Source organism: Chiloscyllium plagiosum, chromosome 23, assembly GCF_004010195.1.
Source record: "Chiloscyllium plagiosum isolate BGI_BamShark_2017 chromosome 23, ASM401019v2, whole genome shotgun sequence".
In the NCBI taxonomy this organism is placed as follows: Eukaryota; Metazoa; Chordata; class Chondrichthyes; order Orectolobiformes; family Hemiscylliidae; genus Chiloscyllium; species Chiloscyllium plagiosum.
Window position 1 is genome coordinate 34,484,752 of NC_057732.1, and position 25,108 is coordinate 34,509,859.

General features: G+C 42.3%; 1 protein-coding gene across 8 annotated transcripts in view; it reads left to right on the forward strand.

Annotated features, from left to right (window-relative positions):
• Positions 1-25,108, forward strand: part of LOC122561771 (myosin-10-like) — an 83,498-nt gene that overhangs the window by 52,678 nt on the left and 5,712 nt on the right. For 7 of the 8 annotated variants that reach the window (XM_043713895.1, XM_043713897.1, XM_043713900.1 and 4 more), the window contains 6 exons: positions 7,349-9,319; positions 10,195-10,269; positions 13,541-13,861; positions 16,994-17,111; positions 18,731-19,160; positions 20,851-20,985. In XM_043713895.1, the coding sequence (XP_043569830.1) occupies positions 7,349-9,319; positions 10,195-10,269; positions 13,541-13,861; positions 16,994-17,111; positions 18,731-19,160; positions 20,851-20,985 (3,050 nt within the window). The remainder of the gene's footprint in view (positions 1-7,348; positions 9,320-10,194; positions 10,270-13,540; positions 13,862-16,993; positions 17,112-18,730; positions 19,161-20,850; positions 20,986-25,108) is intronic. The other variant, XM_043713896.1, reaches the window with a different exon arrangement.

Genomic DNA, 25,108 nt, shown 5'->3' on the forward strand with positions numbered 1-25,108 from the left:
CCGACGCCCCTCCCCCAAGTCCCTCCTCCCTACCTTTTATCTTAGCCTGCTGGACAAACTTTCCTCATTCCTGAAGAAGGGCTTATGCCCGAAACATCGATTCTCCTATTCCCTGGATGCTGCCTGACCTGCTGCGCTTTTCCAGCAACACATTTCCAGCTCCCAACTCCTATAGTCAATGCTCTGACCAATAAAGGAAAGCATACTAAATGCTTTCATCACTATCCTATCTGACTGAGACTCTACGTTCAATGAATTATAAACCTGCACTCCAAGGTCTCCTTGTTTAGCAACATTCCCCAGAACCTTACCTTTAGATGTGTAAGTCCTGCCCTGGTTTGCCTTTCCAAAATGCAGCACCTCACATTTATCTATATTAAACTCCCTCTGTCACTCCTCAGCCCATTGGCCCATCTGATCAAGATCCCATTGTACTCTGAAATACCATCTTTGCTGTCCACTACACCTCCAATTTTGGTTTCATCTGCAAACTTACTAATTATACATCCGATGTTCACGTTCAAGTCTTTTATATAAATGATGAAAAGCAGTGGACCCAGCGCCAATCCTTGTGACACATCACTGCTCACAAGCCTTCAGTCTGAAAAGTAACTCTCCACCACCATCCTCTGTCTTCTATCTTTGAGCCAGTTCTGTATCCAAATGGCTAGTTCTCCCTGTATTCCGTGAGATCTAACCTTGCTAACCAGCCTATCATGAGGAACCTTGTCGAATGCCTTACTGAAGTCCATATAGATCACATCTACTGCTCTGCCCTCATCAATCCTCTTGTTACTTCTTCAAAAAGCTCAACCAAGTTTGTGAGATATGATTTCCCATACATCAAGCCATGTTGACTATCCCTATTCAGTCCTTGCTTTCCAAATACATGTAAATCCTGTCCCTCAGGATTCCCTCCAACAACTTGCCCACCATCGATGTCAAGGTCTATAGTTCCTTGGCAATCCCTTACCACCCTTCTTAAACAGTGGGACCATGTTAGCCAGCCTCAGTCTTCCAGCACCTCACCTGTGACTATCAATGGTACAAATATCTCAGCAAGGGGCCCAGCAATCACTTCCCTAGCTTCCCACAGAGTTCTAGGTCCTGGGGATTTATCCACCTTTGTATGTTTTAAGACATTCAGCGCTTCCTCCTCTGTAATATGGACATTTTTCAAGATGTCCCTATTTATTTCCTCACATTCTATATTTTCCATGGCCTTTTCCACTGTAAGTACTGATGCAAAATACTCGTTTAGTATCTCCCCCATTTTCTGCGGCTGCACACAAAGGCCGCCTTGCTCTCTGAGGAAATGGAGCTGGAAGAATCTTGACGCTGAAGCGGCAAAAACATTCCGAATATAGTTATCCCGTTTGGAATTTGTAGGAATTTCCCTGTTTGGGAATACAACTGTCACATTCTAGCATTAAGTGACAAGGCATTAATTCAACAGCTTTACACTGGTAATCGTGCTCCTCAGCAAGTTGCCTTCTCTCTCATTCTATCAGCATGTCCTTCTAGTCCTCCTTCCTCATGTTTATCAACCCTCCTTCGCATTAAAGTTTTTCCAGCTGCTCACTGATCCAGGAACTATGATGAGCTAGTTGCAGCAATATTCCTATAGTGAGTGATTTGATTAACACACAGTCTACATGTCTTGCGCTTCCACTCATAGACTGCCTTGCTGATTTTTGAGGGGCCCTATTCTCTCCCTAGTTACCCTTTTGTCCTTAATGTATTTCTAAAATCCCTTTGGATTCTCCTCAATCCTATTTGCCAGAGCTATCTCATGTCCCCTTTTTGCTGTCCCGATTTCTCTCTTAGGTGTACTCCTACTGCCTTTATACTCTTCTAAGGATTCATTCGATCTCTCTTGTCTATATCTGACTTATGTTTCTTTCTTTATCTTAACTAGAACCTCAATTTGTGTTGTCATCCAGCATTCCCTATACCTACCAGCCTTTCCTTTCAAGCTCACAGAAACATACTGTCTCTGGATTCATCATTATCTCATTTCTGAAGGCTTCCCATTTTCCAGCCATCCCTTTACCTGCAAACATCTGCCTCCAATCAAGTTCTTTCCTAATACCTTCAAAATTGGCCTTCCTCTAATTTAGAACTTCAACTTTTAGATCTGGTTTATCCTTTTCCATCATTATTTTGAAACTAGTAGAATGATGGTCGCTGGCCCCAAAGTGCTCCCCCACTGTCACCTCAGTCACCTGCCCTGCCTTATTTCCCAAGAGTAGGTCAAGTTTTGCACCTTCTCTAGTAGGTACATCGACCTACTAAATCAGAAAATTGTCTTGTACACACTTAACAAATTCCTCTCCATCTAAACCTTTAACACTATGGCAGTCCCAGTCTATGTTTGGAAAGTTAAAATCCCCTACCATAACCACCCTATTATTCTTACAGATAGCTGAGATTTCCTTACAAATCTGTTTCTCAATTTCCCTCTGACTATTGGGGGTCTATAATACAATCTCAATAAGGTGCTCATCACTTTCTTATTTCTCAGTTCCACCCAAATAACTTGTCTGGACATATTCCCAGTCATATCCTCCCTCAGCACAGCTGTAATGCTATCCCTTATCAAAAACACCACTCCCCCTCCTCTCTTGCCTCCCTTTCTATCCTTCCTGTAGCATTTGTATCCTGGAACATTAAGCTGCCAGTCCTGTCCATCCCTGAGCCACGTCTTTGTTAAAGCTGTGATATCCCAGTCCCATGTTCCTAACCATGTCCTGAGTTCTTCTGCCTTCGCTGTTAGGCCTCTTGCATTGAAATAAATGCAGTTTAATTTATCAATCTTACCTTGTTCTCTGCTTTGTCCATGCCTGCCCTGACAGTATATTAGTCCCCTTCCAATTCAGGTGCAATCCATCCTTCTTGTACATGTCACTTCTAACCTGAAAGAGATTCCAATGATCCTTCTCCCATATACCAGCCCCTCAGGCATGCATTCATCTGCTCGATCCTCCTATTCCTACCTTCACTAGCTCATAGCACCAGGAGTAATCACGATATTACTACCCTTGAGGACATCCTTTTTAAATTCCTGCCTAACTTTCTATATTCTCTTTTCAGAACCTCATCCTTTTCCCTTTCTATGCCATTAGTTCCAATGAGTACAACAGCGTCCTGCTGGTCACATTCCCCTTTGAGAATATTATGCATCCTTTCTGAGATTTCATGATCCTGGCACCAGGAAAGCAAAACACCATTCTGATTTCTTGCGGTCAGCGCACTGTGTAAGGGGCAGTACGGAGGGAGTTCTACACCATCAGGAAAATGAACTAAGCTGAACATGTTGGTTTGCAGTTGCTGTCATATTTGTTAATATTGAGTGAATTGCTGTGATTTATAGTGTATCGCATGCCAAGCTACAGTAACCACCATATGTATGAACACACTCTCTGCTATACCTTTAACCCATACCCTGCGCCTTGACCAATGCCATGCGTGTGATTGCAGCTCCTGCCATGTGGACTGTATGGAACCCATTAAATTCACTTACTGGGAGTAGCTGCCAAGCTTTCTAAACTGAAGGAAAATCTATAAGCAGGATATTAATATCAAACATCATGGATAACATTCTGTGGCACTGCCTCATCCTAGTGAATGTTAGAAGTACAGACAGCTGAGCAGCAGCCTGGCATGGGGTCACCTCACTAAGAACAGTGTAAGATAATACTCATATTCCTGTCTCATCTCCAAAGGATATGCAGCAGGATCAATATCTCACTTACTTGCCTCACATTTCACCGCCAAGTTGGTTTATGCTCTCATGGGTGCACATTCATTTTCTCTTTCTCCTCCTCACGCACTTACTTACCTCAAAGAGCAGTGCCACAGGTGTGTGTGTGTGTGTGTGTTCCCAGTCCGGACCCTCTGCTGTGCACTTTGTATATATCTATCCCTTCCATCGATCAGGACAGAGACACCTGTTTACACTGTACTCCATCGTTTTGAGTTTTGCAGTTTTGAGAGTTCAGACTGTAGTGAGAATATCACTGCGTTCCAGGCTGCAGGTTGGAATCTGGGAAAGTGAAGTTTCGGTGACAGTCCTGTGCTGAGTGCTTCCAGTGAACTAAACATGAAAATAGCCCAAGACCAGTGGCAATCTCTCTTAAACAAGGATTGGTCACATTTAAACTCTTGGAGAGATCAATGGCTTCTCTAACAAGTGTGATCTGGGAGAATGGGCAAAAGAGGCTTGGAATAAAAACAGAAATTTCTGGAGAAACTCAGCAGGTCTGGCAGCATCAGTGGAGAGAAAAAAACAAATTAATATTTTAAGTCTTGTATGACACTTTTTCAGAACTTTCTGTTTTTATTTCAGATTTTCAGCATCAGTGGTATTTTGCTTTTAAGAGAGGATTGGTAGCATACATTATCCAGAAAACATAAGTCCTTAATAATTGAGCTTTGGAGAAGATTGAGCTGAGATTCAAGAGCCCATTTGGGAACTTAATCATGTTACCATTGGAAGTTTCCTTTATAAGAATCTCAGACTCAGGTCCTATTTTTTATTAAAACTCCCATATTACCTGGCATAAACCCTCACTGTCACTGATTGCCCATTCATTATTTCATGTCCCCCAATCTGTAACCCTCCTGAGCTGGAAAGTCTACTAACCTCACTGTTGTATTAATGCATAGATTCTAGACCAAAGATAGTCAGATGACATCATTATGTTTAATGTTCCAATATAAAGACCCTCACCTCACCTTCAGTTGTCAGAGTGCAATGGGATCAGTGAAATAGTCAATCAGTCAACTATGTGTCATGTTGCAGTCATGTAAAGTAGCTGTAATATCTGTACACATAAGACCCAAACTGTGTAAGTCTGAGATCTTATAATAGTGTGGATAGTGTTGTTAATAAACTTCAAGATGTTTGTCTCAGTAACAACCCAGTCTTTGTTATATATGTTACACAGGCTAGTAAATAACGAAGTACTTAAGTTTGATGATATCGGCAGTGGTATTTAACTCAAGAAACAATGTCATCCACAACATCTAAACTAAACCTCCTGTATCTGGATGTGCCCCAAAAAACTTTCCAGCTATCTCTGTCTCCATATATTGTACAACCCAAGGACTGATTCTGTGTAAAATTCATTTTACTCCTTTACATTAAAAACCCCTGAGGCAGGTGCAGTATGGCGTTAGATGCAGAATGTAGATTTTACATTGTCCTCAACAAACACTCATGGGACAGCTACAGCATGGGATTAGATATAGAGTAAAGCTCCCTCTACAGTCATTTTTTTAAATCAACCTGTTCAGAGATGTAACTACACGCCTCTGGCATGAATGGGACTTGAACCCTGGTCTACCTGACATAGGGACACAATCACTGCACCATAAAAAAACCCATCAGCACTCCCAGGACAACCACAGCATGGGATTGGCTGCAGAGTAAAGGTTTCTCTATGATTTCCCCAGCAAATACTCATAGAATAGGTTCAGCAAAGGAAGACTAAAGACTGAAGCAGAGTTTCTGCATTTCAGAACCTTGTTGTCAGGTGAAACACTGCTGGTTAATTGTGACAGTAGTTTATTTTCTGATGGTGTCAAATTGGAAGCTAAGCAGCTGAATTACTAGGTTGTGAATTCTCAGATACATTATGAAACACAAAAGATTCTTCTTTATGCTGGAGCTCATTCCTGCCAGCACATCCCAGCATACAATATCCTGCTCCATGTACAGGTCAGCACGGACAGTGAACATACTGGGACTTGTGCTCTGTGTGCAAGGCAGTGTGCATATGCAACAATGCTGTGTGTACAGTGTGAAGGGATGTGTGATATCTCTCAATTTGCCTGTCTTGCTGCACCCTCTGAAGGCACCTTGCTAAGCCCTGTCAATACTGTTGGACCAAGAATATTACACTAGTCAGTATTTGAAGTCAGGTAGGTAAAAACAACGACTGCAGATGTTGGAAACCAGATTCTGGATTAGTTGTGCTGGAAGAGCACAGCAGTTCAGGCAGCATCCAAGGAGCAGTAAAATTGACGTTTCGGGCAAAAGCCCTTCATCAGGAATACAGTATTCCTGATGAAGGGCTTTTCCCGAAATGTCGATTTTACTGCTCCTCGGATGCTGCCGGAACTGCTGTGCTCTTCCAGCACAACTAATCCAGTATTTGAGGTCAGGCTCTGTGGTATTCTGGCCACACTGTCCAGTGAGAGACAGACTCTGGGCGCACAGTACAGTGAGAGAAAGGCTCTGGGGACACTGTCCAGTCAGGGGGAGGCTCTGGGGACACTGTCCAGTCAGGGGGAGGCTCTGGGGACACTGTCCAGTCAGGGGAAGGCTCTGAGGACACTGTACAGTGAGGGAGAGGCTCTGGGGACACTGTCCAGTCAGGGGGAGGCTCTGAGGACACTGTACAATGAGGGAGAGGCTCTGGGGACACTGTCCAGTCAGGGGAAGGCTCTGAGGACACTGTCCAGCAGGGGGAGGCTCTGAGGACACTGTACAGTGAGGGAGAGGCTCTGGGGACACTGTCCAGTCAGGGGAAGGCTCTGAGGACACTGTCCAGTCAGGGGAAGGCTCTGGGGACACTGTACAGTGAGGGGGAGGCTCTGAGGACACTGTGCAGTGAGGGAGAAGCTCTGGGGGCACTGTCCAGTCAGGGGAAGGCTCTGGGGACACTGTCCAGCAGGGGAAGGCTCTGAGGACACTGTGCAGTGAGGGGGAAGCTCTGGGGACACTGTCCAGTCAGAGTGAGGCTCTGAGGACACTGTACAGTGAGGGGGAGGCTCTGGGGACACTGTCCAGTCAAGGGGAGGCTCTGAGGACACTGTACAGTGAGGGGGAGGCTCAGAGGTCACTGTATAGTGAGGGGGATGCTCTGAGGACACTGTACAGTGAGGGAGAGAGTAAGTGCTCCTGAAGTATTTGGTGTGAGGCCTAGGGCTATGAAAGTGACTGACAATATGATAGACTTGTTGGAGTTGGATGCATTGAGGTCACAGATCAAGCAGCTACAAAAAAAGTAGGAAGAATCTAGGGAGTAGGTTGCCCGACATCAGAAGAACTACCTGGATTTACAAGGTAGGTGGATTCATGAAGAACTGAAAGCTATGTTGAGAGGTGAGGCCAGACAATGTAAACTTATAGTTCAGGGTTGGGAATGGGTGAGGGCAATGGTGTTGGGGGAAATGATGCAGTGGCCCAAGGCAGGAAGGTTGCAGGGAGGGTTGGCGGTGGTACATCATTCACACTTACAGTGAGGGACAGGCTCTGGGCACACTCTGGTGTTAGGGATTGGTGTTCTCAGAATACCCTGTATATTGGGTATTTGCTCATCACTGTTTCTGGTCTCCTTAGGTGATTTGCTGTCATGTGAAACTAAATCATGTGAATCAACATCCAGCACCACAACAACAACAAGCGACACAAAGTTGTTTTTGAAGTCAGCTGATATTCCAGTAACTGAGGTGACATCAGTTACCCCGACAATAGTCAATTCAACCAAGTCCAATGCTTCTGAGGTCAGTACTGTTGATCGAATGCCATCTGAGTTCATGTCAACTGATTCCAAGCTATCAGAGATCAACTCAGCCATTCCTAAAGTGTCTGAGATCAATATAGTCAATTCGAAACCCGCCGAGGTGACGTCAGCCGATCCCAAACAATCAGATAACCAATCCACTAATTTAGAGGTCCAGCCAATCATTTCCAAGGTGTCTGAGGTCAAATTAGATGACTCAAAACTAGCTGAGGTCAAATCAAGTGACCCCAAACTATCTGAGGTCAAGGGACATGATCACAAACCATCAGTGATCAAGTTATTTGATCCCAAACAGTTGGATGTCAAGTCAACTGTTCTCAAACCATACGCAATCGAGTCAGTTCATCCTGAACTGTACGAGGTGAAGCCAACTGATTCTGGACCATCTGAAGCCAAACCAGTTGCTCTAACACTATCTGAGAACAAACCAGATGACCTCAAACCATCTGAACTCAAGTCAATGGATCCCAAACCCTCTGATGTCAACTCAATTGATTTCAAGCCAACTGAAGTCAAATCAGCTGATTCAAAAATATCAAAGGTCACATCAGCTGATCCCAAACCATCTGAGAGCAAGGTATTTGATCCCAAAATATCTGAGGTCAAATCAGCTGATTCCAATCTATCCAAAGTCATGCCATATCCAACTGATGCCAAGCCATGTGTGGACAAGTCAGTTGATTCTAAACTATCTGATGTCAAGGTAATTGATCCAAAACCTTCTGAGGCCATGTCATTTGATTGCAAACCATTTGAGGCTAAGTTGGTTGATCCTAAGCTATCTGAAGTCAAAGTGATTGAACCTAAACTATCTGAGGTAAAATCAGTGGATCTCAGAAGATCGGAGATAAAGCCAGTTGATTTCAAACCTTCCAAGGCCAAGTCAGCTGATTTCAAACCAGCTGAATTCAAGTCAATGGATCCTAAGTCTACTGATGTAAAGTCAATTGATTCCAAACCAGCTGAGGTCAAGTCAATGGATCCTAAACCAGCCGAGGTCAAGTCAGTGGATCCCAAACTATCTTTGGTCAAACCAAAGGATCCCGAACCAGCTGAGGTCAGACCAATGGATCCCAAACCATCTATGGTGAAGACAATGGATCCCAAACCAGTTGTGGTCAAGTCAATGGATCCCAAACCAGCTGAAGTCAAGTCAAGTGATTGCAAACCAGCTGAGGTCAAGTCAGCTGATCTTAAACTGTCTGAGGTCAAGTCAGTGGATCCCAAACTATCTTTGGTCAGACCAATGGATCCCAAACCAGCTATGGTGAAGACAAAGGATCCCAAACCAGTTGTGGTCAAGTCAATGGATCCCAAACCAACTGAAGTCAAGTCAATGGATCCCAAACCAGTTGTGGTCAAGTCAATGGATCCCAAACCAACTGAGGTCAAGTCAAGTGATTGCAAACCAACTGAGGTCAAGTCAGCTGATCTTAAACTGTCTGAGGTAAAGTCAGTGGATTTCAAACTATCTGAGGTCATGTCAGGTGATCCTAAACCAGCTGAGGTTAAGTCAACTGATCTTACACCATCTGAAACCAAGGCAGTTGACCCCATAGTTTCTGGTGTGACAGTAGTCAGTGTGGATCTAAATGATATGGTGACATGCGACCACAATGCTCCTGAAGTCCTTGCTGTGAGGCCTGGGACTATGAAAGTGACTGACAATATGATGGACTTATTGGAATTGGATGCATTGAGGTCACAAATTAAGCAGCTACAAAAGGAGTTGGAGGAATCTCAGGAACAGGCTGCCCGATATCAAAAGAACTACCTGGATTTACAAGGTAGGTGGATTCATGAAGAACTGAAAGCTATGTTGAGAGGTGAGGACAGACAATGTTCAGGGCTGGGAATGGGTGAGGGCAATGCAGTTGGGGGCAATGGTGCAGTGGTCCAAGGCAAGAAAGTTGCAGGGAGGGTTGATAGTGGTACATCATTGGGAGCACTGCTTCTAAGAGACAAGATGTGGTTAAAGGGGTGGATGTTGGGGACAGGTGGGTTACTGGGGCATGAAACGTGGGCAGGTGTTTCTTGGGGGTTGGGAATTGTGGAAGCTGAGTTGTATCTTTAGGGGGATTGGATGAAAGAGAAGGTCAAGTTGGTCTTCATCTCCGCCCGAAACATTAACTCTGTTTCTGTCCACAGATGCTGCCTGAGCTATTGAATTGTTCCAGCATATGTTTGGTTTTTATTATTCTTATCTAACTTGTGGGTGTCAGACAGCTCAGTTGGTTAGGCAGCTGGTTTCTGATGAAGAGTGATGACAATAGTGTGCGTTCAATTCCTGCACTGGCTGAGATTACCATGAAGATCCTGCCTTCTCAACCTCTGTCCTTACCTGAGGTGTGCTAACTCTCAGATTAAGTCACCACCTGCTGTTTCTCTCATGAGACCGTGGGCCTGTTGGACAATGGTGATTTTATCTAATCCATCCTCCACCTGCCTTGAGAGTGTTTGATGGGATACTGTAGATAGAGCTTTACCTTGTATGCTTTTCCTGCTCTGGGAGTGTTTAATGTGATAGTGTAGATAGAGCTTTACTTTGTACCTAACTCCAAAGTGTACCTGTCCTAGAGATGTTGATGGGATGGTGTAGAGAGAACTTTACTTTCTCTCTAGCCCATCCAGCAACTGACTTCTTATTTTCTGAACACTGCAGGGTTGCTGGAGGAGCAGAGATTGGCCAACGTGCAACAAACTGAGAACTTTGCCAAACAGATCCAGCGTCTCCAAGGTCAGTGAGTGCTTTTGGGATTGACCTGTGCTCCAGACGAGTGTATGAAGAAACCATTTGCTCAATGAGGCTCGGACTAAGGAATAGGAGATTGAACATTGTGGGGTGCTCTGTAACCACCTGGGGGCATTGTTTGAGTTGAGACCAACAAGGCTCTTGTTACTCATGAGTGATCATGACCCAAATGCAGCATTTTGCAAAATTTCCATCCACTACCGATGGATAGAGAGAGAGGGAGTAGCAAGCATAGTTGGACAGATGGAGGTCAATTGGCTCTGTTGGCATGGCAGCTGGTTGAGCAATACCCACAATGGCCGATCTTATTATGAAGGTCCTGCCTTCTCAATCTTGCCCCTCTCCTAAGATGTGCTGACCTTCAGGTTAAACCACCCATCAGTCACCCCTCTCTAATGTTACCGTAGTCTTCTGAGGCTATGGTAACATTACTGAGTTGGGCAGACAAATAGCACAGGGACATTGATAAATGTGAAGGATTGTTAACAGATTGGAAATGGACATCAGGAATATGCAATAGGCCAGTTGGGATTGGATGAGGGAGAGCGGGTATAGAGTGATCTCTCAATACTTGAGTAGCTGGTAGTTTGCTGGGATTTAGAACCAAGCAGCAAGGTTGTTTGAGTTTCAGCAGCACTCCAACCAGTCTCTGTGTTCAATTCTGATCCCCTTCACTAAGGAGGGATACTATTCAGTTGGAAGCAATTCGGAGAAGCTTCACTGGGCTGCTTCCTGAGATGAAGGGTATGTCTTATGAGGAAGGGTTGAGCCTATAATGATTACATTTTTGTAAAATGAGAAGTTTTCTTATTGAAATATGTAATATTAAAAGGGAACTTGATATTGTAGGTGCTGAGGGGTTAGTTCCACTTGGGGTAATCTAGAACTAGGAGGCACATTTCAGAAGGAGTCTAAATCTCATAGAATGGTAGACAGACTTGATAGGCCTATGTCCGAAACATCGATTCTTCTGTTCCCTGGATGCTGCCTGACCTGCTGCGCTTTTCCAGCAATACATTTTCAGACTTGATGGGCTGAATGGCCTATTGCTCCTCCTATTTCTTTTGGTCTTCTTAAACTAGGCTCCCTTGCAGTACACTGTGCGGTCTGGAACTCACAGCTCTGGAGTCTGCCTGCCTTCCCAAATCCCATGAAATGCAGCCAGAAGCTGCAGTGTTGCAGTTCACAGAAATAACCTGAAGGATAGGCTGCCAGTACTCACAGCAAACTTCAGCCCAATCAATGGAAAACGTGACCAACAGATTTCCTGGAAGACAGGCACTGATACCATTCCAATATGTAGGGCTGAGGGGGTGAGACCCAATGCTACTGAAACAACACACTTAAAACATTCAGTCAATTCTTGGTTGTGCTAGCAATGTTTACTTTCTCCAATCGTAAAACTCTCACTATACAAACTCACATTATCACTCTAGGAGGGTCGCAATCACCTGCTGTCAGACAATTCATAGTTCCAGATAAATCACACAGCTTATATCCCAGAGTACTACTCTGATAAGAGATGTGGGTAGAGGGCAGTGACCCTTCTTAAAAGTTATCTTTTGTTACATCCTTATAGCTAATTTATTGTGCACTTTGAGAATTTACAATACTCATTAAGTATTAAATCAGCAGCTTATAATATTTTCTAGACTTCATGTATTCTTTTGTCATTTTCTTCTTTCACTGACCCATGGATTAAAAAGCCATCTCTGGTGAATATAATGCTTTTCATACCCTCTAGTTTATTGGACATTCTCCTTTGGAAAACCTTTGATCTGGACTGATTCCAAATATAGTTAAAATGGTAATGCACAAATCATATAATAGAAGTTTGGCTCCAGTCAAGTGGTAATTGCATGAATCAATGGGTTTGCATACAGTTTAGTAAAATCTGAACTTTCTATGAGTTTAACGAGGCTTTCATCTGTGGATGCCATTGGGTGTACTTCCTGTTCTATTGCCTGTTCAATTGAGTTATGTCAATAAAATTCTAATGGATGCATTCGATGGGGAACTGGTAGCAAAGTAGACCCCCATGTATTCAGTTCCCCGACTAGTGGAATACTCCTTGTTGAAACATCATTCCAATCTCACTGCTTACCCTTTTTAGTGGGGGGTGTCGGCAATTCCTGGGTGCAAACTAACAAATGGATGTGGCATCTGTGGCAAGCAGTTTCCAATTTTCCCAGGCTTTTGAAGAGTTGCAGAAATTATCATCTAAATGTTTTTGATGGTTATGAATAAATTTCAGACTTGTACAAGTTCCCCTGCTAAACAATAAGTATTGCTTCAGGCGATTTCTCTGACTCTACCTGAATATTGCATGAAGCTGACCTTTGACTTCTAGGTTGATTACTCTTGGACCTTGAAGTTTGATGGATGAAGGTTGCAGGGTATTTTTTGTAATTGTTTAAGTCCAGTCTGTATGATATCAACATTAACACTCTTTCCCTGTGATCTCCCAAGAGGAGTGATATTCTAGCTAACTGGTATGTACAGGTCCCAGTTAAGATTTTTCCTTTTGATTTGAAAACCCAGTTTTTTACCTTATCTTTAATATTCAGTGGTTGTGTCAGGGCATCTTTCCAGCCTGTGGAACTGCTTCTCTGCATGGCAGGGACATGGTAAAATAGTGAGAGATGCCTATTCAGCACTTTTCCTTGGTTGCCGCTGTGATGCAAGTTCAGTTCTGCACTCAATAAACTTAAATAGCTTACTGTGGTTTTGCCATCCCTATGCCTGGAAGGTTTCTAGCAGGGGTAGCATGGAATCCATTATTCAAGGTTTATGTCTCCGACACTGCTGTCTATGCTAGTTGCTTGGCTGCCCTCATGGGAGATCTAGAGTGTCTAATTCAAGCAAGAGATCTGACTGGAGGCAGAGATCCTTTTTAAGAATTAGCTTTATCTACTGCCTTAGAATCCTGTTTATAGGATTTCTAAGCACGTGGTCAGAGCCACAGATCTCCTCTTCTCTTTGACATCAGTATGACATAACTCCTTATGCATGTACTCAGCAGACACTGTTAAAACATTGTTACAGTTAACTCTTTATTCTACAGGTTTCAGTAGTTTGTCTCCACTCTAAACCTGATCAGCAGCTGGTTCTGGATGATCTTAGACCTCACCGGAGTTATTTCGTCCTGTGCACCTTCCTTGAGGCTGGTTTAATTGCCCAAATTTAATTGTTTTCCTTTATGTGAAGGAGCAAACTGAGTGATGAACCCTGTGGATATTTGTTTTGGTCCATCCAGCACAGCTCCGGTCTGTTCAGGAGGAGATTGACAGTTTGGAGGAGGAGAAGGAGAGTGAACTGATGGAGGCTCATGAGGAATTGCACTGTGCACAGGAAGAGATTGTGAACCTGCGACAGGCAGCTGAAGAGGCTGCCGGAGAGCGGGAGAACGAGATTGCCACACTGCAGGAGGAGCTGTGTCGTATCCGAGCAGAGCTAGAGCACCTTCAGCAGACAACACTGGAATATGAGCTGGAGATTACCACCCTGCGGGCAGAGATACAGATGAAGAGTGACAGTCAGCAGAAGAAAAACTCTGAAGAGGTCACCCAACTTCAAGGTACAAACTAGGTCAAAGTGTGCTTGTGTATATGACGTTTAGGAGGGGTCAGTTATTGAGACAAAGGAGGGTCTAAAGTCCTGAAGGATGAGTTCATTTAGTGGAATTAGTCTCTTCAGGTTGGAATCTCAGCATTATTTCCTCTGCTATGGATTGAAAAAGGGAAGGTCGTGGGTGGGTGGGTGTTAGGGAAATCACTGTCTTTGTGAAAGCAAACAGGAAGAAAGTTTTGACCTTTTTTTGACCTTTCGGTTTTGGACCAGTTCCTGTGAATGTTATTCTGCAAGTGTAAAGCACAACTGGGAAAGCTGAAAAATAGGCAAGTGATCAAGTTTTGACACTGAGATGTTGGGAGTACTGGAAAAATAAAATCAACCAAAATCAATTAATGGAAAACACAGAAATGGGGGAAAAGAAAATAGTACAGAAAATAATTTAACAAAGAGGAATATGGTTAAAATAAATGAAACCAAAATAACTGGGTGAGATTAAAAAAAAACTTGTTATAATCAGCAAAAAACTCAAACTCAGATGTTAAAGTCATTGGAAAAAATTAATATTAAAAGTGAAAAATGTTTAAAACACATGTATTGGATTGTCGGAAATTAATGAGGGAAACTAAAGAAAGTGTTGAAAAGAAAGACCTTGGCTTCATAGCAGTAACAATCTCAGAAGGACAGATGAAATGACGGATCTGTCTGGGAAGAATGAGGAGAGGTGATATAAGTTAAATGATACAATTTTAAAAGGGCTCCAGGAATAGAGACAGGAAAGTGGGGCAGATAGAGTCGCTGGAACAAAGAGTTGGCACCGGGCCCAATAGGCGAAATGGCCTCTTTTCTGTTCTTTCTGATTCTAACAGAAACCTGGCTGCCACTGGGATATATTTGAAAGATTAGCATTTTGGATATTAAGTATTTTAGAGGGCTAGAAAAGAAAAGAAAGGTATTGAGAAAATTCATGGTGTTGAGAATTAAGATAAACAACCAAGGTTATGGTTCCATGCAGTATGGTTGCAACTCAAAGCTAAAACAAACGTTTTTTTTATTTTAATGCAATTACCTTATACACAATCAAACTGTAGGATGGAACTAGAGGGAATGCATAATGATGCATGGGATGAATTCGTAAATCAAAATTATTGTTCTTGTAACATTGAATTACACATTAGTCTATCAAAATTACACATTTGTTCATCAAGACATAACGGGATAAATGAGAGATGGGAATGGAATTTGTAAGACATGTACAGGACTCCTCTTCAAGCAGTAGCTTAGTCAGCCTGCCGAGGTGGATGTGATGCAGAATCTGATTGTGAGTAATGAAATGGATCAGGCAGATGAGCCAAATGTGCATGAACTCAATAAGAGTTGTAACCATAATGTGAGGCTTCAGAACTAACCGGAATGGGAAATACTTATTAAAAAACTTGGAAGATTAAGGATGCATATTTGGAAGACAAGCAGTGGGTTATGAGATGGGGATGAAAGGAGATATTGACTCAGAGGACTGTGGAGCAACAGAGAGATCTTTTTATAATAATTTGTACAAATCTGCACAATAATAAAATGAGGATTCTTGAGTAGTTGTTATTGTCATATGGACTTTCAAAATATGTTTGACAGAGTAATACGTGAAAGACTTGTTTGTAAAGTTGAAACTGATAACATTTAAAGGCAGTAATACCATAGATAGAAACTTGGCTAAGGGACAGCAAAGTACAGGATTTTGTTCAGACTGGCGAAAAATATATAGTAGTGTTCTTCAAGAATCTGTATTGGGCCCACTACTTTCCTTATCTATATTACTGACCTGGACTTGGATATGCAGGGTCTATTTCCAAAATTTGCAGATGATAAAAAGCAATAAAGTGTAGTAAACAATGAGAAGTTTAATAGACTTCAGAAGGATGTAGTCAGAAGTTGACATTTAAAATATGAAGTGAAATATTTTATTCAGAAAAAGAAAGGTAAGCATTGGAAATCAACTGGTATAATTTTAAAAGGGGTGCATGGACAGAGAGAACTAGGAGTGTGTGTAACAAATCTGTGAATGTGTCAGGACAAGTTGAGATTGAAAAACTGTTAAAAAGCATGTGGAATTGTATGGCTTTATGAATAACCAAATAGGATGCAAAAATTTGTAATTATGTTAAACTTTTAGAAGACATGGGTTTGGCCTCAACTGGAATGGGCAGCATACTTTAGGAAGGATGTCAAGGACTTAAACAAGGTACAGAAGAGATTGGATGGAATGGTACCAGGGATGAAAGACTTCAGTTACATGGAGTGTCTGGAGAAACTGTGTTATTCACCTTACAATCGAATAATTTAAGAGGATAGTTGCCAGGGGTGTTTGAAATCATGAATGGTTTTGATAGAGTAAATAAAGAGAAAGTGTTTGCAGTGACAAATGGTCAGCAACCAGAGATCATAAAGATAGGGCGATGATAAAAGAAGCAGAGTGACATAAGGAAACATATCTTTACACAGAGAGTTGTTGCAGGGTGTACACTGCCTGATAGGATGCTGGAAACAGATTCAAAAATAACTTTCAAAGGGAATTGGTTAAAAAAATTTGTATGGAAAGAAATTATAGGCCTATGGGTAAACAGCAGTTAAATGGGATTAATTTGATAATTCAAAAAGCCATCACAGCCATAAAAGGCTGAATGGCCTCCTGTCTGTAGGATTCTATGATAAATATATTATCTCTGCAAATATAAACCTACTAAGAAAATAAATTACTTATAATTTTAGGATGCTATGAACATCAAAATAATTTCAATCAAGTATGAATTTTTCCAATTATGACCATTATAATATTAATGACGATAAAATATTGATGATTAGATTAACAGGAGATAAAGGACAAGTTGAAGGGAAATGAAAAAGAGGTGGAAAAATAAGATTGTGACTGCTGATGTGGAGGTTAAATACTAATATAGACTGATTGGGACAAATGGCCTGTTTCATTATAACTTGTGTGTAAGATCATTCCTGAAAAAAACGAAGGGAGACATTGGAAAACTATTTTTCATGTAGGGGATGATGGTTAAGATATGGAATGCCTGACCAGAAATGGTTGCCTTTTTGCACATTTGTGTTGAAATTTGAGCTGTGTATTTGACAGGTGCGGTGCAGAATCTGCAGGTCGAGTGTCGGAATCTGGCTCAAGAGTGTCGAGTTCTACAGGACGACAACAAGCAGCTGAAGGAAAGATTGCAACAAATGGAACAGCAGAGCCACAGGTATGGGCCTCCAATATGACATGTGTACGAGCATTTGGACACACATTTGTACACACTCATATTCACTCATTCCCATTCTCTCACACAGGCAATCAGCATTCGTAATTGCAGACACACTCACGTAGCCTCACGAACTGTCAAACCTATGCTCGTTTACTCACACTTGTATCTATGCTTGCATAAACTTACTTAAATACACATCCTCAGTCAGTCAGGCAATCCAACATTCTCACTCACTTATTCACTCACTTAGTGTAGTCAGAACTTTACTTTGTATCTAAACTGTGTTGTTCTTGCCCTGGCCCTGTTTGAACAGCATTGAGTAGGGTTGTCCCATTTAAATGATCAATTAATAAAAATGCCTATTAATACATGCCAAGTGTCAGAGTTAACTGTTAGCCTTTTCACTTGATTAATAGAGCTACGAGAGTCCTGCTTATTGGGAAAAAGGATGGTACAAGGGCTGAGCTAAAGAGTTGGGTTTAACTAACACTGACTTTGTGTTTGCCTCTGAGGGCACACTCTCCAGATTGGCCTCAGTGGAATTCATATGAAAGTGGATATTGGAAGCAGGTTGCTTTTCAACATGGGATATCCTGTCCTCCCAGCCTGCTTTAGGTATAGGTTTTTAGGGGGAAGGAGGAGGAGAAAGGTGGATGTAAGTCTGCCTCAGTCTCACTCTCAGTTTCTCTCATAGGCATGCACATGCTCTTGCACACTGACTCTCTCCATGTCCCACTCATTTCCATTTACTCTGTCCCTTCCTTTAACCCATTGATACATACTCATACTCTCACTCCATCACATACTCTCGCTCCCTCATGCACACTCTGTAAGTCAGCCTTACTCACAGATTCCCTCTATTCCTCTCTCACTCAATCCCCCCCCCCCCCCCCCCCCCCCCCATGCCCTCTAGATCTGGACTCCCCCCCCCCCCCCCCACCCCAGTGAAGCTTGAACGTTTTCCTGCTGTGGTATCTGTGACGCACTTTCGCTCTGCTCTCTCTCACATTTCTGATGCTCCTTGTGGGCAGGCAGATACAGTTGCTGTCACTGTTTGTGATCTGTTTGTGCCACCATCTTGTGTTCCTCCAAAGAGCTGGCAGTTGCACAGCTGCGCAGGCAGAAGCATGGCCTCAGACAGAGGGAGAATGGACTCTGTGGAAAATATCAATAAACTACTCCTCATAAATTGCTTGTCCAATCACAGGTTGCTTCTCTTTGTATTTGCTGCTGATTTGCTCAGTGGTGATTCTACCAGCATCAAATGTGGGAAGGAAACAGCCTCTGATTGGAGGTTCAGTTTTTCAGTGATTTTCAAATAATCTTCCTTACTTGTTGTCATGTCTGCTGCAATAGAGGGCTACAACCTGGTCATGGACTGTGTGTTGGACATGTTTAGTGTAGAGAAAGCCTATCTCTATACATAAACCATCCTATACTTGTCCTGAGCGTATTTAATGGAACTGTGTAAAGATAACTTTACTCTGTATTTAACTCTGGGATACCTGGCTTCAAGACTCCATGGTTACATCAAGTGATGATTAACTTTCAATCTGTTCAGAAAGTCTTAGACTGATTGATGAGACACAAATTCAGATGCCTGTCTAATTTTGTAGATCGATTGAAGGATTTAAGACGGACATTCAAAGAACTGAAAGCCGACGACAGAAGTATGAAAAGGAAGCTAAGAGCTTGCCTTGGAAAGAAAATGGTAAAGGACCAAATGCAGCAGGTTTAAGTGTGCAGGAGAACCTGAGCTGTACACAGAAAGATCAGGAAAAATCATGTGACAAAGTAACCCCAAGTGATCAAGTCTTTTTAAGGGATCAGCTTGAAGATGGGCGGGTGCTCAGAGAGCAACAAATCCCTCAGGATGGAAGCAGTGGAGATGGTGTAAAATCAACTCCGAAGGACCAGAAAATGGAAAGCATCGAGCATGGATCTCAAGGTTCCCAGGGGCATGAAGAGCGAGGTCTGATTGATGAATTGGGTTTGAGACACCGACTCCTACAGGCAGAAGAGAAGGCTCTGTCAGTCCAACATGAGGTAACAGAAACCTAGAATTCATGGAGACAGTTTGTAATTATTCCAACAGTGTGCACACAGGAAAATATCCTAGTGGAATTTGTGAAACACACATTTCTTTGAAGTATGGGAGGTGAGCAGTTGAATTAGATGTTACTGAAATGTCGCTGAAGCATTGGCAAGTTCTGTACGTGGTAACCAGAGGTGCTCCATACTGAGGCAGAGTGGGTGCAACTGTTTGGGGAATTACACTCTTAGAACTCTTCAACAGTTCGATTGAGTTCCCAACAACTGCCTCCTTAATACCACCAATTTCTTAATGCCCCATTTTCCTTGACAATCCTGAGTTCACTTTTTGTTATGATCCCAGATGATACAACTGGACAAGGCAGATCCCAGAATTTAACATGGTTCGATAGATGATAATTTGTTTTGTTCAGTTAGTTAATGTGATCAGTCATTGAGGCATATTCACACAAAACTGCAAATTTTCTTTTAACGACAGAATAGAGGTTTATTACACAAAAGAAGAAACAAGTAAGAACAAGCAAATACATATCACAGTTAGAGAGAAATAAACTTTCAAACCTGTTTCCTGATATCAACTGTTATAGAAACTCAAATCCAAAGAAATCGCATCCCATTTGTTTACTCCCTCAAGTTAACTGACTCTTGACTATTTCTTTGCCATGGATTGGGGATACAGTTTGATGCGTTTTTCTAAATCAGCCAACAATAACTTTTCCACAATAGCTTTAGAGCTAAAACCTTCTCAGCTCTAAAGACCTGCAGATTTCCGACTAAACTGTCCTGATTTGAAAGTTGCACAAACTAAAGATTTCAACGGAGGTGACAGTGTTTTCCCTGAATTGTCCCAACCTCAAGTGAGAGAAAACTAATCTTGCTTCTCATACCAGTTGGGTCTTCTCCAAACTGTGCTTAAATATACCTTATACCTCTGGGTTTTCAAAACTAAAATTAAATTTTGGTTATTCTGATTTGAAAACAAGCCTTCAATGTTTACCCAACCATCACATTATACATAATGTTCCATTGACATGACAGGACTCCACAACCACTTGCTTTCTGAGCAATGCTGGATTATTAATTGTTCTAGAGGATATTCTGATCTTTCTTTTTTATAAAAGAAAAGCCTTCACAAAAGTAACCCAACACCCATTATTTTGAAATCCAAAATCTAAAAATGATTTTAAAGATAAATATATATAAATACATTTTTCATCACACCATGAAGAATCTTTCCTGTTTATGACTATATTGGAAGTTGGAGTACTAATGTCCTCTCTGAAATAACCCCTTGCTGAATCCTGTACGCCTCCACTCACTCTGACTAAATCACTATTGTGGCTACGTGGGCATTATTGCAACTTTGTTTCTCCTGTGACACCTCTTAGAGTCCGCATGTTAATATCTTAGTACAAGGGGACCTCGATTATCCGAGTGAGATGGACGGGCACTGCAGCAGCACACAGCGCGTGCGCCCCCGCCCCCAAAACCTCCCCTCAGCCCTGTCCAACACTGGCCCCCCCCACATACTGCTCCTGTCGCAGGTATTTGAATAATCGAGGCTCCTCTGTATGTAGTGAATTTCTGTACTTCCTGAACTTAGTGCCATACACAAAATGAGCTTTAACATCATGTGAACAAGTTGTTTCTCAATAACAGGAGCTTCTTTATGTTGTGTGACCAGTGTGAAGGATTAATCACTGAACTGAGAGCACTGGAGGAGAGGTACAGAAGTAGCCAAGAGGAACGCAGCCAGTTGGAGTTGCAGCTCAGGCAGTATAAGGAAGAAATACACAAACTCAAAGGGACACCTCATCAGGTAAGTTGGTAAGAGATAAAGCAAAAGACCAAAAGTGAAGGTAGAAGGGTAAAGTACAATTTTCCCCAAAGGTATCAGTCATTCCCATCCTTGTCGGCCATAAATACAGCCGATGGGAAAATAGTCCAGTCTCAGCTACCGATAGCTAGTGAAAGTGTTGGAGAGAAGGAGGAGGCGAGTTCTGCCCACAGTAGAAGGGCAACAATATTTTACACAGAATAGTCAAATTACTGACACAAACTAACAGAGAACAATGCCAGAGAGTGGAATGGAAGTTGTGTCTACCCTGTGATCGATCATCTGCTGTTTCAAGGAATAGCAAAGTTAGCAAAACCCATCTGCCTTATTCATAAAGCAGTACTCTACTCTCTAAATTACTGCCTTTTCATTTGTCTAGAAGTGGCCTGCAAATAGCTTCTCCCTGAAAGTGTGAATCTTCACATGAGAATGATTAGTGTCCAGTTAAACTGCTGAAGATTCTATTCTGTTCATCCAGTTCTCTCAGAGATTTCCTTCGCCACATTTTGAATTAAGTAACATTTCTGTTGGTTTTGAGGGACAAAATGAGGCATGAAGTTAATTTGCCCATCGTGCCTATAACCAGTAGAAAGCTTCATCAAGCTCTCGGGGAAGTGGCTGGGGAATTGTCTGCCAGCAGATTGTATCAAGAAACGGCACAATACATTGAATAATGCAAAGGCCACGGGCTCTGATAACATTCCAGCAATTGTGCTCCAGAGCTAGCCATGCCCCTAAAGTGAAGATGTTCCAGTACAATTACAACACTGGTGTCTATCCAACAATGCAGAAAATTGTCCAGACATGTCCTTTCCACAAAAAAACAGGACAAGTCCAACTTGGCCAATTACTGCCCTTACTAGTACACTCACAGACACCAGCCAAATGGTGCAAGAGGTCCATGACAATGCTATCGAGCAGCACTTGTAAAAGCTTAACCTGCTTGCTCACTGATGCTCAGTTTGAATTTTGTCAGGGTCACTCAGCTCCTGACCTCATGCAGCCTTTGTCCAAACATGGACAAAAGAGCAGAACTCCAGAGGTGAGGTGAGAACAATCAACATGGCAACATTTGACTGAGTGTGTTATCAAGCATGGAAATGTGTTGCTGGAAAAGCGCAGCAGGTCAGGCAGCATCTAGGGAACAGGAGAATGGATGTTTCGGGCATTAGCCCTTATCAAGCAGCCTTAGCAAAACCAAAGTGATTAGGAATCAAGGGGAAAACTCTCTCCTGGTTGGAGTCATACCAGGCACAAAGGAATATGGTTGTGCTTGTTGGGGATCTCAGGCTCAAGGCACGACTGCAAGAGAGTGTCCTTGGCTTAACCATCTTCAACAACATCATACTGACCTCAATCCTTCCCTCCATCATAAGACTAGAAATAAGAATTTTTTTGATGATTGTGCAATGTTTAGTCCCATTCACAGCTCCTCACATACTGAACAGTCTTTCCCCAAATACAGCAAAACCTGGCCAATATCTAGGTTTGTGTTGATGGATAGTAAGTAACATTCATATGCAAATTCCAGACAGTGACCATTTCCAACTACAGACCACTTTGATGTTAAATCCCCCATTATCAACATCTTGGGGGTTACCATTGACCAGAAACCAAACCAGATCAGCTATATACCCACTACGGCTACAACAGCTGGTCAGAGGCTAAGAATTCTGTACCAAGTAAGTCTCCTCCTGTCTCCAAAACCTGTCCATCATCTACAAGATGCAAGTCAGGAGTGAAGTGAAATACTCCTTCACTTGGCTGAACGAGTGCAATTGCAGCACTCAGGCAGCTTGACACTATTCACGACATAGCAACCCACTTGGTTGGCACCACCTTCAAAATTCTTCCTTTCACCAGAAATGCACAGTGGCAACAGTGTGTGCCATCTTGAAGATGCACTACAGGAACTCACCAAGGCTCCTTTGATAGCAGCTTCTAAACCCGCGCAGACTCTACCACCAAGAAGGACAAGGGCAGCAGATGCATGGGAATACCACCACCTGTAAGTTCCCAGCCAAGTTACAGACCACAAGAAACAAAGAACTGTAGATGCTGGATGGAAGTCAGAAACAAGAACAGAAATTGCTGGAAAACCTCAGCAGGTCTGGCAGTGTCTGTAAAGAAAAAGCAGAGGAGAGATGCTGCTAGACCTACTGAATATTTGCTTTTGTGCAAGTCACATGCTATCCTGACTTGGGACTATATTGCCATTGCTTCACTGTCGCTGGGTCAAATTCCAGGAACTTCCTTCCTGACAGCACTGTGGATGTTCCTACACCCCAAGCACTGCAACAGTTCAAGAAGGAACTACACTACCACCTTTTCCAGGGTAATTAGGCATGGACAATAAATGCTAGCCTGTGCAATGGTGCCCTCATATTATTCATGACTGAAAAAAAGGGGATCCATATCTTGCTTTGCTGCAGCTATTAGATCTTTGGCTTAAGGCAGAGCCTGTGGACATGCTGCAACCTCTTTCTCCCTGATCATTGTTGATATAATGCACTCACAGTGAATTTGTGGGGCCTTGAAATAGATTTAACAATGGCATTATTGGTGGAATAGCCTCTTTCTGGACTGATAAATTCCATGGTTAACTCCATCTAGAACTTGTATTTATATACCAAACCATTTGTACACCAAAGACTCTTTAATAGGTGAGGAGTGGAAATAAGAAATTGCAGGAATAGGTAAAGATTTTGGAAGGAGAGAGTGCAGAAACAGGAGTGAAAGTTAGGTCAAACTGGGAGGGTGAAATGCATAATGTGATCAAATGATCCCAGAGACAAATCCAGTTCACATCACTGCACAGGTTGCATTGGTGAGGCCATGAGGACTTGTAGTTGAGATTCCTGAAGAAGGGCTTATGCCCGAAACGTCGATTTTCCTGCTCCTTGGATGCTGCCTGACCTGCTGCACTTTTCCAGCAACATATTTTTCAGCTCTGATCTCCAGCATCTGCAGTCCTCACTTTCTCCAACTTGTAGTTGAGGACAAGCAATTCAAATTGAATTCTATTGGTGGAAATAGCATTTCTGGCAATGAAAAGGATTGGAAATTGAAACTTTATTCTAGTTGAAGGGAATGTGAAGATTTCATACAGTTTGCTCAGGCTGGAAAGAGCATGGACTCAATAGGACAAGAGCAGGTTGTGTAGTGGACGTTGAATACAGTATCTGTAATATATCCAATGTTCAGTTGAAAGAGTTTAGGACGGATTGGTGATTTGATAACAGGCATACAGTCTGAGGACATGGAGGTGGTTATGTGATTAACAAAGATTATATGAGGCCTTCTGTTGGAAATTATGGACGTAGTATAAGTCATTATAGATAGTTCTTTAATTTTAAATATATCACATCTCAATGTTTAGGTTTTTTCTCTTGATTACTGCAATAGAGCAAGTTAGCAAGGTTATGGGTAGAGTTTATATTTAAGTTTCCAACACTCAGCCATTCTGTGATGATCCAAGCTATATGGTCATCCTCAGTGGATGGTCCCTATTCTGTTGGGTGAGACCTTCTGCTTTTGGTACACATTGCTTCTCTTCACAGATTGTCTGCATCAAATTGCCATCTGTGGTTGACCTCTCTCATCTCATCCTAGCTTAATCAATTTTGCATGAACATTATTGCCCTGTAATGTACTGAGTTTGGAGACTTGAGCCATTAATCAATAGATATAGCACACTTTACAAGTTTTACTGCTGTTTGATAATTCCTAACCTTTTGAAATCTTCCAGCTTTTACTCGAAATTCATTTTCTGCTTTTGTAGAACTACTTCCAAAGTTCTTTACTGATTGTAACTGTTTGCTTTTCCTAGAAACATGACCTTCTCAAAACTTTCTTCAAACCATCTTAGCAGCCTGATTTAGGGTTGGGAAATGCATGACCTCTATTTCTACTACGCCATTTCTGCTCAAGAGAGAGGACTATTAGTGACCAATCCAGATGGTCAACTCTATCCAATGAATCCTTTACAAGGTGTCATTCAGTTGGACAGGAAAGTGCTCAAGGCTTTGTTTTCCAGATGTTGTAACACCAATTGATGCTCCCTTCCTTTTTGTTAATTTCCACATGGTAATCTTGCTGTTAGTTG